Source organism: Gambusia affinis, linkage group LG03, assembly GCF_019740435.1.
Source record: "Gambusia affinis linkage group LG03, SWU_Gaff_1.0, whole genome shotgun sequence".
NCBI classification, from domain to species: domain Eukaryota; kingdom Metazoa; phylum Chordata; class Actinopteri; order Cyprinodontiformes; family Poeciliidae; genus Gambusia; species Gambusia affinis.
In genome coordinates, this window is record NC_057870.1 from 13,174,434 (window position 1) to 13,190,142 (window position 15,709).

Consider the following 15,709-nt stretch of genomic DNA (forward strand, 5'->3'; position numbering starts at 1 on the left):
AGTAGTTTGTAATTTTCAAAGTGGAGGGAAAATGATACAAGACTTTCAAAATCTTTGTAGTGTAAAAATTGAAAACTGTGTTCATTTGTGTTCAGCCCCACTGAGCCAATATATTGTAGGACCCTTTGTTGCAATCACAGCAGGAAGTCTTTTGGGATTTATCTCAACCAGCTTTCCATCTGTGAATGTTAAATGTACTTTAATTATTATTAATTATTCCTCTAAAGCATTCAAAGATAGCTCTGTCTTCTTTTGGGTCATTGTCCTCCTAAAAGGTGAACCTCTTGAAGTAGTCTCCGGTCTTCTGTAGCCTCTAACAGGTTTGCTTCCAGAATTTCCCTGTTTCTCTTCCATTCATCTTCCTATCAACTCTGACCAGTTCCCCTATTCCTGCTTAAGAAAAGCATCTTTATTGTATCATTATGCCCTATTCGTTGGTCTTAATGATTCTGTTTGTCTAATAATGTCGTCTAGCTGATGAAGTAGGCTGTCAGCTGCGTTGAGGCTAAGCTTGAATTACACACAGATTGACTCTATTTACTATATAAATGTGTTTTTGAGGACATTGTTAATACTTTCATTTTATTTCGAGGAATCAGAATAGAGTGGGTGGAGCACAGCAAAAAAAAACCTGAATCACTGTCGATAATTACACAACACTTTACTGTGATGTAAGAAAATGTGGAAGAGTTCAATGGGTATAATTACTGTTTCAAATTGGTGTACACGTACATCTAAACAAATAAAATATCATGGAAAAAATGTTATATTTTGTGCCATTCATTTCAGAAAGTGAAACTCGAGCAGTTTCATTGTTCGAAGTATTTCGAATATTTTGTTTGAAATACTTTGAGCCCTTTATTACTTGTAGTCGTGGTGCTTATGTCTTAGGACAATTAAAACCCAACATTCTGTGACTTAAATATTGGACACTCATGGTTTCACACCAATTAAATCAAATACATCTGCACTGGTGTCCTAGAAATGGTCTCTCATTCTGGGTCAGGCACTGATGTTTTGACGTGCCATATCATCTGCTGGTGTTGGTTCACTGTGTTTTCTAGTCAACCCTAATATCTTAAAGCACTTCATGTTTTCTGCTGCTGACAAGATCTATGAAGACGCTGATTTCATTTTCCAGCAGGACTTGGCATCTGCCCACACTGCCAAGGTTCAATAACCATGGTGTAAATTTGCTTGACTGGTTAGCAAACTGGCCTGACCTGATAGAGAATCTATAGTGCTATCAAGAGGGAGGCAAGAGACACCTGACCCAACAATACTAATGACCAGAAGGCCAATGTCAGAGCTACTTGGGCTTCCAATACACTTCAGCAGAGTTACAGGATTGCCCCCATTTCCCATTGATAAAGGTATTTATGCAAAAGAAGCCCCAGCCAAGTATTCAGTATATAGAGATATACATACTCTTTAGAAGTCTAACATTCCTGTTTAAAATATTCTATTTTATTGATCTTGTATAATAGTCACAATTTTGAGGCACTGAATTCTGGGTTTTCATTATGTATACACCATAATCATCAAAATTACAAGTATAGAAAACCTACAATGTTTTCCTCTATGTCAAGTAATCTAAGTGAGTTTCACTTTCTGAAATGTGTGACAAAAATACTGAACTATATGATATTAAGATTTTTTTTAGATGTACACTTATGTCAACATCTCTTACCATATGTGACCGCTATCATCTTTAAATCCCCTTTATGTCTGATAAATTAATGAACCAGAAGATTGAGGAGAAAATCCACAGTGTACAATCATTTAAGTATTTTTGAATGCATATTGTTCTCCATATTTTTATTACATTCTATGTTCTGAATAAAGTTGTAGATTATGCTGGTTGTCCGCGTTTTAAGCAACTTATTGGTTGTGTTTAGTTTGAACTAAACACAACCAATAGTGGTGAACTTATTGCACTCAGTCAATATAAAATGAAACAGTATTTGCTCAGTTGTTAAGACCTGGTGGGTATGTTTATTTTTGTTGCCGTTTCACCAACAACATGGGATCATTTTAGCCATCTTGATTATATGTGGAAAGAAAAAAACAAAACTAATTTGACTATACATCCATAATGCCTTGGAGGTTTTCCACAGCACTTTAAAATGGGCCCCTGCTTCCATGGAATTCCAATATGCAAAAGAGCTCGGCGATGCGCTTTGAGCCAGGTCACGCCACAAGCCATTGACAAACAATAAAGGCCCTCCCCCGTGTGAACCCATCTCACAGTCAAGGAAACAAGCCTGCAACAGGTAAGTGTTCCAGCCGGGGTGGCCAACTTTCCAACCGCAGAGATACACACACTCTTCCCCTCCCCAAGGAAAAACATCACAGTGCAGAGAGTCCCAGGCCACACCTGGGGATTCTCTGATGGTTTGCATCCATAAACATGACAGGGGACACCGCTGTTTTTTGAAGGTCTGTGTGACAGTATGGATCAGATAGCGAGAGACGTTTATTTAAACAGAGTAATAGGAAGATGAGGCAGCAACTTTAAGGACCTAAAACACACACCGACACATGGAAGCCATGTGATTATTCTGCAAAGGTTTATATGGTCAAGTTCTTCTTTTATCTGCTGTTTGCATGGTCTTGTTGCTTTAACATTTTAAGTGCAGTTTTAATAAGAATCTTTGTTTCATGTTGGAGTATAATGAGTCAAATCTGTAGCCAAAATTCAATACTAAAAATATATTCATATGAAAATAGTAAGACCAGCCAGGATTTGAGGTCATTTTAGATTAAACTCGTGAATGCAATTGCCATTGAATGCAATTAGATTTTTCCCACATATAGAGGTAAAAATGCAAATAATTTGATGCTTTCACTGTATTGTAATCCATTAGCTTTGATTAAAACTAAAAAAAATAACAAAAAGTACAACTGTGCCTCACACAAAATAATACAGAATATAGTTATCTGTTACATATATTAACACTTGTTATTTTGACTCAGATTCAAGCATGAACGTCAAAGAAATATCCACTAAATTTAATTTGATTGTCATATGCAAGGAACATTATATCTTTTTGATGTTCTGCTTTTTAAGAATTATACTGGGGCTATAAGAAAATATGACAGTAGCCTGTTAACTGGCCAAACTATTTGCAGTTCTAGCCAGCCTCTTTAGTAGATGCATCACTCATAGTTTGCCATCTGTAGTTTAAACAGTGTTACCTTAATACAACTGTTCTCTGGTGTATAATTGAGTTTTCAAAGCATAAAAATCTGTGCTCTTTATGACTAGAAATATTTACAGACACTCAGTAGCTGTGTCTCAGGCAGCTGATTGGTAGTACACAGAAATACTTAACAGATTTGAAACTGTAACTTTAAACTATGGGATAACCTGATATGGTTAGGGGATTTTTTTGAATTTAGATATTTTCATCGTGGGCAATCATGGATGGGAATGCATTTGAAAAAAACATGTCTAGGTCAGAGTATTGCAAAAAAGATCGGGCTGTGTAAGAAACACTTTATTGTTGTCATTCTACTTTACCTAAAGTGATCAGACTGTACTTAGCTACTACAAGAGGCACGCTTGAGTGTAAAGACTTGCGTTTGGTAATGAGACATGCAGGATCAGCGGCTGCTCTGTTTGTGTAAGCCCCCCAAACACCAAGCATGATTCAGACTAATTCTCCCACACACTGTTTACACTTATGCTTCATTGAGTATTATTAATTTCTTAGGTCTGTGTATGCAAGCACTGACATGCCATTCAATATATTCTGAAAATATTCCAAAGGCCTATTGTCTTTTTTTATATAAGCTAACCACACATACATAATTTAAAATTAGAAAATATTCAATAATATCTTCACCCCAATTTAATAACCACTTCCCATGACTAAATAAAGTTGTTGTTTTTTTCACATTGGTTATTTGTTCCGCCAATTTAGTTTTTTAGTTCACTTATTTATTTTGTGTGTGTGTAACCAACTAATTTATAGAGGGGGCTTTTGTCAGATTCACCAAGTATATGGTTTTGTTTGTTTTTTCACAGTTTGCATGCTGGTAAAAATGCGAACCATGACGTGTCGTCCACTGTCATCTTTTTAAGCGTATGTGGCTTCCGATCACTTTTCCACTACTACTACAACTACTACTACTTCACCCGGAACTCGCATGTCCAAATACAGTCATGGATGGGCGGGGCCGGACACTGCCTTATTTGGAGTTTCCACTCTGCCGGTTACTTGGACTCCAAGTCAAAGCAAGCCTGTGCAAACCTCTGCAATATTTACAAGCGATTAACTCCGTCAATTACTGTCTTTGTTCGACAATGATGCTGCTTGAAAAGGAGTTTGGACGCAGCTTTCTGCAACACAGTGCCTCATAAAGAGTGTGCAAGTTCACAGGGAGAGGGGGAGAGAGAGAAGGACAGAATGAGGGAGAAAATGGGAACACCATTATCCAAAGTTCTGCCTGGAGTTTTCGGGACAAGATGAGGCGTGATTGTAAAGTCAACAAAGCATGTTTTAATATCACGATATAATATATTGTGGGAAGACAGCCGTAAATCATGGATAAAGTTCATTGTGTGAGTGACATGCTTTATAGCCACAACACTCTACAGAAGGTACCACAAGAACTGAAAATAGTCAAGATTATGTGCTGCCATTATTTTTACAAGGCCAGGGAAGGAATAGAAGAAGGACGCAGCTGGGTGTGCTATCTCAATTTTTGTAAACTTAGATATCTCTCTCGGAGTCTTTTGCCTCCACTATAGTTTCCACTGACTGACGCGCGGAGAGCCTGCTGATGGGCGCCCATGTCCATATATGGTCATCTACGTCACACAAATGTTCCATCCCCCTATTTAATACGGGTAGACTGGAGTCCCCTGTCCAGCTCCAATAGAGCACGCAGAGCGGCTCCTCTTGTTCAAGCAACACCACCATCATCTCCTCCTCCTCCTTCATTGATTCACAGACTTCAAATTCCCTCACAAGCAGCCTGTCAGCTTCCACAGTGATCAGATTAATAACAATAGGCTGCGAGCGCACAGAGGGGAGACAACCGGCGCCGCGCGTCCTCCGCGGGATACTTTGGATAGCTACAGCTCCGGGATCCATCCTGCGCCTGCCTCCTGCTTCGCCCGAGCAGCGTTTCTCCGTGTGTCTACCTGGATACCTGCGCGCTGTCCTCTGTAAATGTCGGACTGAACATAACTGCTATGACAGGGAAACTAGCGGACAAGATCCCTCTTACCATGAGCAGTTTAATAAACACGATCCCCGACAGTCTCTACCCGGAGGAGGACATCCCCACCTCTATGAATATTTTCACCAGCACGGAGTCTATAAACCACTATTCACAGATGAACACAGGTAAGTTTGTTTTTTTGTTTCCTCGAATTTACCAGCTCTGTTAAAAATGAAGCTCAAAGTGCGATGAGTGGGGCGGCAACAGTTGTCTTCGGACTTGGGAGCACCTGTTTGCGCTCCCACTCTGTTGCGCACAAAGGCAGATTCCTTGAGTAGCCCACACTTTAGAGAGGTCAGGTGTGTAAATCACTTAGTATACTCATTGAAACGTAGATATAGGTAGTGACTGTTTCTGATTTTATTTATTTTTTGTTATTATTTGAATGTTTTGAGTCACTATTCCGTTGCCGAAGCGTCAGAACATGAATCACAGCATGAGAACGCAAACGAACACAAATCATTTCACAACTATACAGGCGGTGATGAATAATTCTAAATAATAATAATAATAAATCTGGAGAAAAAAAAACTGTCGTGTTGTGATTTAATTTCTCAAAATCTGAGGAATGTTTTTTTTTTCATGGAAAGGGTTTTTGACGAAGATTACAGAAAATAGATTGATTCCTCTGCATGAAATCGGTAAGTGTGCCACTGTGGTTAGTGCATAGTGTCTCAGATTTGATATACTAGCAAAGGGGGGGTCAGCTACTTAAAACAATGACTTTCATTCACAACTCTATTAACACTGTTTTAGTAGGCGTGTGTGGAAGCATACTCCTATGTGAAACACGCTCAAAGCGCATGGCCCATGCGCCACCTTATATTTGAGAAATTATAACAGCGGGCATTATTAATTGCATTCGCTTAGTTCAATATTTTTTAATAAACGGTTTTTATACGTCTGTTTGTTTTAATTCTCTCTATTCTTTATGACGCGTATGATGATACACTGTGCAGGCTAATAATATTACAAGAAATCTAGGAGTTAAAGCTTAATCTTTTAAATGAGAGAATAATGCTGAGAAAAATACAAAATCTCTTAATTTTCTACCCGATAATCTTTCACTTTAGCGACTTTCACTCGCGGGTTTATTAATCAGAAGTACTCACCGCCATAAAATGATGAAAAACACACGCAGTTTTATTTACCAAGACATTACCCTCCTTGATTTATCACAGAGGTGTGTTTGAATTAAGCATGCGCCAGGTGTTAAAAGAAACATACTAATTTTAGTCTTAATATCATTTAAATTCAAGTGAATCAGGTCATGCATAAGCCCTCTACATTTTTATTTATTCATGCAATAAAATACAATTATCTGCTTTATTATTGGCTGTAATTCAGCAAAAGATAGGACAGCTACCAGTGTTTCAGTTAAATTGCTGTTAATTCTTGTCAAAGTTTACATGGTTTAAATGGTTACATTAATTTATTTAGTGTAAATAGAGATTAAACACTAAGTGTGATCTAAGAGGAAAAACAGGTGTGTCATTACGAAGAAAAAAGTACTGACCTTATTTTGTGCCTGAAATTTTATTTCATTTTCAGCACTGGTTAAAATTGAAAAATAAGAAGAGAAAAAACAAACTATAAATTTAATGGTTAAAAAAAAATCTGAAGATTTACTTTATTAATTTACAATCCTCAAATAATAAAATGATCCCCATTTTTTCACAGGTCAAATAATATTTTCTGAAAACATTTTTGTGTTGCCTTATTGCTGCATGATTTTACTAGCCAAATTTCAGTGGCTTGTAATTGTTGAGAGCAAACATGTCTATATGGATCCTTGCAGATGGTAAGAGGTATTCATTTTAAATTCTTATTGTGAAAGAATTATGGTTAAACTGCAATACGTTTACCTTTTAGAGCACAACCGTGACACAAATTCATCACTATTGATAGGTGTGCAATTGTTTTTCATAGCATCTTTGATAAAGAAAAAAAAGGGAAACGAAAGAAACTGAGCACGAGCAAGTGCGTGTGTGTGTAAATGCGATGTTATAACAATAATAGGAGAAAAATATACAGAGGAAACACTGAAATCTCCTTGCAGATGTTCCTTTTTTTTTCGTTTTGCAAATGTGTCTCAAATTCCTGAGCATTGTGGATTTGGCGTCTGCCCTCATAATCCTCCCTGCTGTTAAGACATCAAATGTTGCCATTCCTCTTTGGCTGTCCTCCTAAGGGACACAATGACTGGATCACAGGGGGTGTTTAGGTCTTGATTTATGAGAGCTTGTGGGATCTGCAAGAGAGAGAGACACCACTCTCTCAGAGGCAGCACTCAAGTCACTTAACTTCCAGGTCTGACAGTGCTCACGTTTCTTTGTGAACTGTATGGGATTTTTTTGTGATTATTTTTTTATCTTTTGTCGCCTTTTGAAAAATATCCAACAAGGCTTTATTTGGGACAAACCAAGAACTGCTAGAAAAAGTTCATTTGGCAAAATAATGTTAATTATCTAAACTTTTTTTTTCTCAGCTTTCTTCTTAGATGATTGCATTTCAAATTCATGTTTTTAGAAACCAGGAGGATATTTTGCTCATCTTCTGTTTTTGTGTTTTTTAATCTTCTTTCATCCAGATAATATCATGGATCTAGGCATGGGAAGCGAGAAGACAAGCTCAGACATACAGTATGGATCCAGCTTCCAGTCCAACCGCAGTGGTCAGACTGTCACGTATCTGGGGAAGTTCGCCTTTGACACTCCTCCTTCAGGTGGCATCGGCGGCTCTGGCTGGTGCCCCGACAACAACATCATAAGCCTCGTCAGTGCGGGCATTTTGGGCGTCTCTCCATCACCCGGCACGGTAACGACGCAGACGCCGTCCTCTGCAGCAAACATGGGTGGACAATCGTCAGACATGGAGCAAGTATATGGTCCTCCGCTGCCTGCCTATTCCACGTGCAGCGACCTGTACCAGGATCAGGTCTCCTTCCACCACAGCCCTGCCACCAGCACGGCTCTCGCCTACCCTGGAAATGAATATCACTCAACGTCCAAAGCCCCCATGGATGGCAGCCTTTTTTCCATGATCCCTGACTACAACCTCTTTCATCATCAGGGAGAGGTTGGTGTCATGGAGCACAAACCCTTCCAGACCATGGACCCTATCAGAGTCAACCCTCCGCCAATCACACCGCTGGAGACCATCAGAGCATTCAAAGACAAGCAACAAATCCACCCAGGTTTCATTGGCGGGCAGCAGCACCAACCCCAGCACCATCCGCCGCCTCAGACTCTTACACTCAAACCCATCCGTCCGAGGAAGTACCCCAACCGTCCCAGCAAAACTCCTGTTCATGAACGGCCACACGCCTGTCCTGCAGAGAACTGTGACAGACGCTTCTCGCGCTCAGATGAGCTCACGCGTCACCTCCGCATCCACACGGGTCACAAGCCCTTCCAGTGCAGAATATGCATGAGGTCCTTCAGCCGGAGCGACCACCTCACCACACACATCCGCACGCACACGGGTGAGAAACCCTTCTCCTGCGAGTTTTGTGGACGGAAATTTGCCAGGAGTGACGAGCGAAAGAGACATGCAAAGGTTCACCTGAAACAGAAGGACAAGAAACAGGCGGACAAGAGCAGCGGGGCGGCCGGGAGCCACAGCACGCCGCCAGGCTCCTGCGGGGGGCCAGCAGTGGGAGCATCATGACCATCACTACATGCACATGGACTAGACCCTAGCCAGAGATTATACAGAGACTTGGGAAGTACAGATCACATTCACTATGAAATAAATAGGTGATTCTCTTCTTCTTTGTTTACACTCTGGCTCTTTTCAGTTCCTTCTATTTTGAGATGGACGTCTTTAGTTTAAGTCAGAGGGGAAGGGCTGCTTTCCTCTTGTCTTTTAAAAGCAATTCAGAGCCTCAGCTACTGTAACATAGTGTAAACATAGATATGGGCACTTCAGCACATTCTGCCACAGAGGTCTTTGTGTATCACTAGGTTCTGAGGTGGATGTGTCATTTTTACAGAAACTGTTTTCATTGAAAGAAAGTCAGAATGCATGAGAGAGGCTGGAGAAAGGAGCTCAGTGAGAAGGTGTATTGTCTGGGATGTATGCATTAATATCATTAGGCTGTTTAAAAGTGCAATTGGTTATATTTGTGTATCGTCATGATTCTCTTAATGGTGGCCCGTGACTGTATTTTTTATTTTTTTTGTTATTTTTGTTCAAGTATAGTGTGTTTTTTTTATATTTGAATGTTTCTTTTGTTTTGTTGTTTTATAATTATTATTTTTTTAAAGAATGTGCCAAATGTATTGCAATGATGCAGCCAACATTGTTCCTTATATTTGTTCCTGATATTTGCCAAACCCAGGAGTGGCATCAGCTTAGCACAGCTGTGGAGACAGTAGAAAGATCAGGTTCCACACACCAGATTTAGACGAATCTGCACCGTTTGTTTGAATCCAGGTTATTCCAGAAAAGGTCACATGAAGCAAAACCCAATGTCTTGTCCTGTCACGTGCAGAAACATGTCTGCAGCAACTGATGCCTTTGCCAGTACTTATTTATTTTTAGTCACTGTGAGACACCCTGTGTGTTGTTTTTCTCCTTTTTAAAACATGGTTTGACGTTGTGTTACCAAATGTACTTTCTGTTGCTCTTTTTTTTTTTATAAATGCTCAATGATACTGCTTATTCTTCATGACTTCTGCAATATGCAATTGAGTACACAGACATACGCCACTCAGACGCAAATTAAATCAACTAAGAGCACCGTTGCAGACAGAATGAACTATTTAACTAAATAACAGTGGGTTGCCAACGAGATGTTAAAGAGAAGATGAATATGGGCCTTGGCATGTCTTCTCATTTTGTAACGCTTAAACTACCAAAAGATGAGCAGAAAACGGTAAGAGACAAATAATTTTTAAAAAAGATCACTGTTTACATATTTTTAATTCAGAGAATGGACCGCAAATGTACGTATCCTTCTTTTTGTACAGTATACAAATATGTATGCAGGTAGCTAAAGTAGAAGTTTCACTTTTGTACTAAAATATCAAATGCACTGCAGTTCAATATTAAATTGTGCATAAAAGTGCATTCCTTCATGCACACTATGTAAATACATACGTCTGCATTAACAAGAACTCTCAATTGACTGAATGCTTGTGCAGAAAGCGTCCTAAGACTTTCAGTAAAATATTATATTTTATTGTCAAAATGTTGTAGATCCCTGCAGTATAGTGCCAGATATGTTGTCCTATCTTCCAATGGAAAAAAAAAACCCTCAGAAAGACAAAAAACAAAAGGATGGCACCATCTGTATGCTTAACAAGGGAGACCAGTTAAAAACAGCACTAATGTGTTCTTTGAATAAACTGCTTGTTTTATTTTGTGTATCTCCATTAAAGAAATATTGGTTATTTTAATTACCACAGCCTCTCAGCAGTATAAAAACACTGGTTATTTGTAAGACATTTTCCTAAATGACTGAACCTATTCATAAACAAAATACATTACGGATCATGCAAATAATTCCCACTAATGACTCCTCACCTACTTTACTCATTTTTAAACTGAAAGAAAAAGGTACTTCTTTTGTCTTTTAGCAAAACATTTTGTGTGAGCTATCAATTACTTCACTTGGATCCAAGTGTTTCAATCCGTTAATTATTACAACAAAAGCATATTTGATGTAAGAAAATAAGTTAGTTTTACAGGAAAGAGAGTTTGCCTTACTTTCACGGAATTTAAACAATTAAGATTGTTTTACAGGCTTAGAGACAGACATCAAAAGGTATATTTATGCAATTCAAAGACTGTTTTACACTAGCAATTGGTAGAAATTAATTTTAAAAATTGTGAAAACTGTAAATAAGGACGGCTGGAGATGCTGTGATACACACGTTTGACAAGCAGCAAAGAAATCACGACAAAAGAAAAATTGGTTGGACTAACTTTGTCAAACAGGAAGCATGCTTCCTGACATTCTTTTAAGCCCGAATCTTAAACTATATTTTCAAATTTCAAACAAAACAAGTCTTATGATTTTATTTTATTCAACTGTTTTTTTTTTTTTGTTTGTTTTTTTACATATTACATATTTTATAATCTCATTTGTTGTGCTTTTTGACGGAAGAAAACTGCTTAAAAAACAAACACTGTACCCATCAGCACACACAACGACTGGGCTAAAGGAGTTTAGGAACTGACTAATGCAAAGGTCAAAGGAAAAGTGCAGACAAACAGTGCCACAGAGAACCCAGTACATGCCGAAAGAGCTCTGAAGGCCATCCTTTCTCTTTCCTGAAACCGTTTTCACTGGTCTGCTTCCTGGCAAATATCCATTTATTTTCCAATTAATTTGGCCTCAGAGGGTTTTTTTTTTCTTCTAAATTCATCTACATGGTTAAATTAACAGTCCTCCTTGCACTTGTGTGAAAAGTTTAAAAGTTCGGACTGCCCACAGCTGTAAATCAATAGGTGTGTAGCATGGAAACCTATATTTCCAATGCACTGGTTGGACATTGACAAAATAAAGTTTCTCCTTCAGCAACTGAAAAATAAAACCTGACAAAGTAACACAAGTCTGCAGCACCAAATAGTTCGACAAGTATTTTTCCACAATAGAATTGTTATGGACCAGGTTGTATCTGGCAACAATAGGGATCAGAAGACAAAGAATAGACACAACATAAAAGACAATAAGAAAACAAAAGCCTTTCATTAATGCTATTGTTATTCGATGTTATGAGTACAGACTGAAGATCATTTAGACCTTATTTTACAAAAAAATCTTTCTATTATGTAAGAGCACATTATGTTTCTGTTGCTTTGTGTTGAAGAATGACGAAAAGGCAGGTAGGGATAGCAGCAAAAATATATCAACATCCAAATGAAGCCATGTAATTACAAGTTCAGAAACAATATTTAATCAATCCCACTGTGTCTGTTACACTTTGTTTTGTATGTGTTTTTGTAAATTTTGTAAAATTTAGATTATCCCTCCACTACTTGCTTTCTCAATAGGTTGGCTATTATAACACAGGCTGCACAATTGTCTACTGTATACCAATTATTGTAATATGAGGAGGCCATGAGAATTCATGAAATAATTGTTAAATTCAAAACAAACTAATTTGAATGTAATTTCTTTCCACTAATAATTCATTATCTTATGTGCTTAATACTCTGCTGGCCAAAAGTAGGTGGCTGAAGGGTTTTCAGCTCCATGATGAGTTTGTGCCAACATCAGCAGCCATCATTGCGCTGAACTGGGTTGCAGGGTTGGCTGATCAAAAACAATACATGACAATAACTCAAAAGGAGCAACACATAAACGTAACCCCTGTCTGCTTGTAGCTGAAGGCAACTTTGTGCATTAATGTTTGATACAGATTTTGTGAAATTGGCCTCGTGCCAGGCACTGAGCTTTGCCTCACTGACAGCAAAAACAAAAAAATAAATAAAATGATTTCAATAACATGTAGATATTATTATAGCAACTCATCTCATCTTATGGACTACAGGTTGGCATCAGGGATTCAGCAGTGAAGCTGGTGTTAAAACAAAGTCGATGCTCACTGTTTTTTGTTGTGCTGTGTTTCCTTTCATTACCAAAATATCCTTAGGTTTGCATGTGCACGGAAAGTGCCACCCACACTTTCTGGTGGTGGCACTCCCTTTTTTAAAATTATGCATGAAAAAAGTCACATGGGTAAAAAGGAACAAACCTAGCAACAATGCAAGATGGATTACTGGAAACACATTGGGATAACTGTTCTGTTAGCTTTTTTGTTAAAGAAAAGGGGTCTTGTTCAAAGTGTTGTGGATGTCTTTTGCCTATTTAATGTTTTATTACCTTATAATAAGGTCATTTTATGAGGAGCTGAATATTTAAATTAATTTTACTATATCTTTGTGATAGGGAGATGTGCTCCCCTGTTTACCCGGCACTTCAGTTTGTTGTAATGCAAATGTTTTGTTATTTCTATGTAAGTACTTGAATAAAGAAATATATAACTTGCCTTGTGCTTTCCTGGTTCTCCACGTTTCCTGCAAACACACACATGCACAATTAAAATAACGTCATAAACAAACCGTTTGATAACAAAACAACTATTTTATGAGTTAGTATATTCAATTCGCCACATCTATGATATTTGCTTAGCTCTGTTCAAAAACAACCTTAGAGGAAACTGAAGCGTGTCGGCTGAAGTAACTTCCTGTTGAACGCTCGCCAGTGAAGTGACGGAAAGCGATGTTTCTGAGGAGATAACACTATAAACCAGGCCCAACGGAATAAAAGCCACTCAAAATGAACTGGTATGTATCTCTGCTACATTTTAGACGTGTTGGTTATGAATAAATTGTAAGTAGAGTCATTTTTTTCGCAATTACCGAGGAGCTAATAATCGCCTGGGGCTACGGCTATTTCCTGAAAGTGCTAATCAAACTACACTAGCAACGAAGTTAGCTTTAGCATTTAAAGTCCGTGACTCACAAATATAACCTTTTCTGGTGGGGTTTGTTCTTGTTTATTTGACCTAAAGTAGTCTAAAGCACATAAAACACTCGTTTATGTGTAGTTTCTAGCAATATTTAGTGTCGTCAACTTTGAGTGATTCTTTAATAAGTGTTCACCTAGCTATCATTACAGTGTTTCTTAGCTAGCTGGTAACTTTGTTCTCGACAACGAATCATATAAATATATTAACAATCTCCTAGGTACTAATTGCTGAAGGTGCGTATGCTGGTACCTTCTAGTTTTCGGGATTTAAAGAAGTTCAGGGAGTGTTTCAAAGAGATCGTATATTTGTTGTATCTAGTGGTCATGGCAGCAGGATCGGTGCTGTTCCATTCTGATTCTTGGAACACACTGCTCTGTAAGTGTTACAGGTTCCCTGGTTCAGCATACCTGAATTATATTGAGTAGCTAATAACAAACAGTAATGACAAACATATGACATAATTACAGCATTTGACTTCTATAAGAATTATTGAATGAATTCTTGAATTATTGATAAAATTTATCAATCTGTGACCAACACACTCTGAATGTCTTCTATATTAAAGTATTATGTGAGGGATACATTACAGTCTTAACTCCTTAACAAACAATTCACCCAAAATTGTGAGTTATTTTATGACCAGAGAGCAAACTGTAATAGTGCTTATGCTATTTAAAGTTTAAAGTGCTTTATACCTGGATAAGGTTGTTACTATGAAGTGTGCTGCATTGATGCTATGAATGGTGATGTACATAGCAGGGCTGTTGTAAACAAATATTTAAGTAATGGATGAATCTATTGATTATTCTTACGATTAAGATGTTACTATTGGATGTCAACATCAGTCCAATTTTTCACATTTGAGCTTCCCTAACAATAACTGTCTATACTTAAACTTTTGGTTGATGTATTCATCTTCAGTGAGTTTAACAGATGAACTCTCACCTTGCCCAGACATTTATAGCTTTTGTGTCCATGTTAGCGACGGAATTTGACACCTTCGTTTGTCACACACAGAAACACCTCTACCAGCTACGTACCGTCACGATGTGCTCCGCCATCCATTTGTTGCGACCGGAATGACATGAAATAAATTTTCTGTTTTGTCCGTAAAGCTACTCTTACGTTAATCATCTAAAGAGCTGCCGCCCGCTGTGTTCAGTCTATCCGCTCACTTGTATAAATACATCTTCAGCGCTCTTCCCCGCGGTTTGCTCTGAACACAGGCCACCTGGAAGCAGCTCTGTGAAGAGAAAAGTTGTCATCCTCAATGCATCGCGCCAATCATTTTGGGGATGCCTATTGGTCTCCCCCCAAAAAATGAAACAAACCTGAATCAATCTGTGAAATACGATACCCTGGACCGAACTTGAAAGTTGGACATTGTGCTGCTAGCCCTTAGCATTCATCAAGCAAAAGTGGAAGTGAGAGCATTGTGCAACACAAATAATCAAGCGGCCAGAACACAGTGCACTTAATAGTAAAACAAAACTTAACAAAGCTGTAAGGCAGATAATTTGCCTCGAGGAACTTTAATAATCAGGATACTCGAATCATTTGAAGAATCGATACAGTTCTATTTGATACAACGGTGTAGTTTCTGTATAGGTCTATCTCTGCCAGTTCCTGATCGTATGGCCCATAGTCTGAAAGTATTTTGCCTCTGTATGTCTCTGAACTCGAGCCATGTAAATGGAAATGAATTGTTAATAATAAAGTGTGTGGAATAAAATAAGGAGAAGTAATGAATAGACACAATTGAACAAATTGAGCTTGGCAATGTTACACTTCCTTTGGCTTGTGTTATTCACTCTTCATTATTCATAAATGCTGCACAAGAGGAAACAAAGAGAAACAAACGTTTTTCTATACAATTGTGACGTATATGCATAAGAACTAACTCTACAATGTTGTACACATTCTTGGTGTCATGCCGTCATTCAGTTCGGCCAAACAATAATGACTGGCAACCAGGATTTTGCCATCATGTACTG

At 38.2% G+C, this 15,709-nt stretch overlaps 2 protein-coding genes across 3 annotated transcripts in view; both read left to right on the forward strand.

Moving 5' to 3' along the window:
• Nucleotides 1-4,865: 4,865 nt before the first annotated feature.
• On the forward strand, nt 4,866-9,002 carry egr3 (early growth response 3). 2 transcript variants are annotated; one of them, XM_044111154.1, is made up of 2 exons: nt 4,866-5,357; nt 7,823-9,002. In XM_044111154.1, the coding sequence occupies exons 1-2, from the start codon at nt 5,204-5,206 to the stop codon at nt 8,899-8,901; spliced, it is 1,233 nt and encodes a 410-aa protein (XP_043967089.1). In that variant the 5' UTR covers nt 4,866-5,203; the 3' UTR covers nt 8,902-9,002. The 2 variants fall into 2 exon arrangements, with proteins under 2 accessions (XP_043967089.1, XP_043967090.1); XM_044111155.1 differs by lacking the exon at nt 4,866-5,357 and adding an exon at nt 5,754-5,873.
• Nucleotides 9,003-13,398: 4,396 nt separating this feature from the next.
• The window catches only part of bin3 (bridging integrator 3), a 34,247-nt gene continuing 31,936 nt past the window's right edge, over nt 13,399-15,709 (forward strand). The window contains exon 1 of the mRNA XM_044111165.1: nt 13,399-13,530. Coding sequence (XP_043967100.1) covers nt 13,523-13,530 — 8 coding nt within the window. The 5' untranslated portion in view covers nt 13,399-13,522. The remainder of the gene's footprint in view (nt 13,531-15,709) is intronic.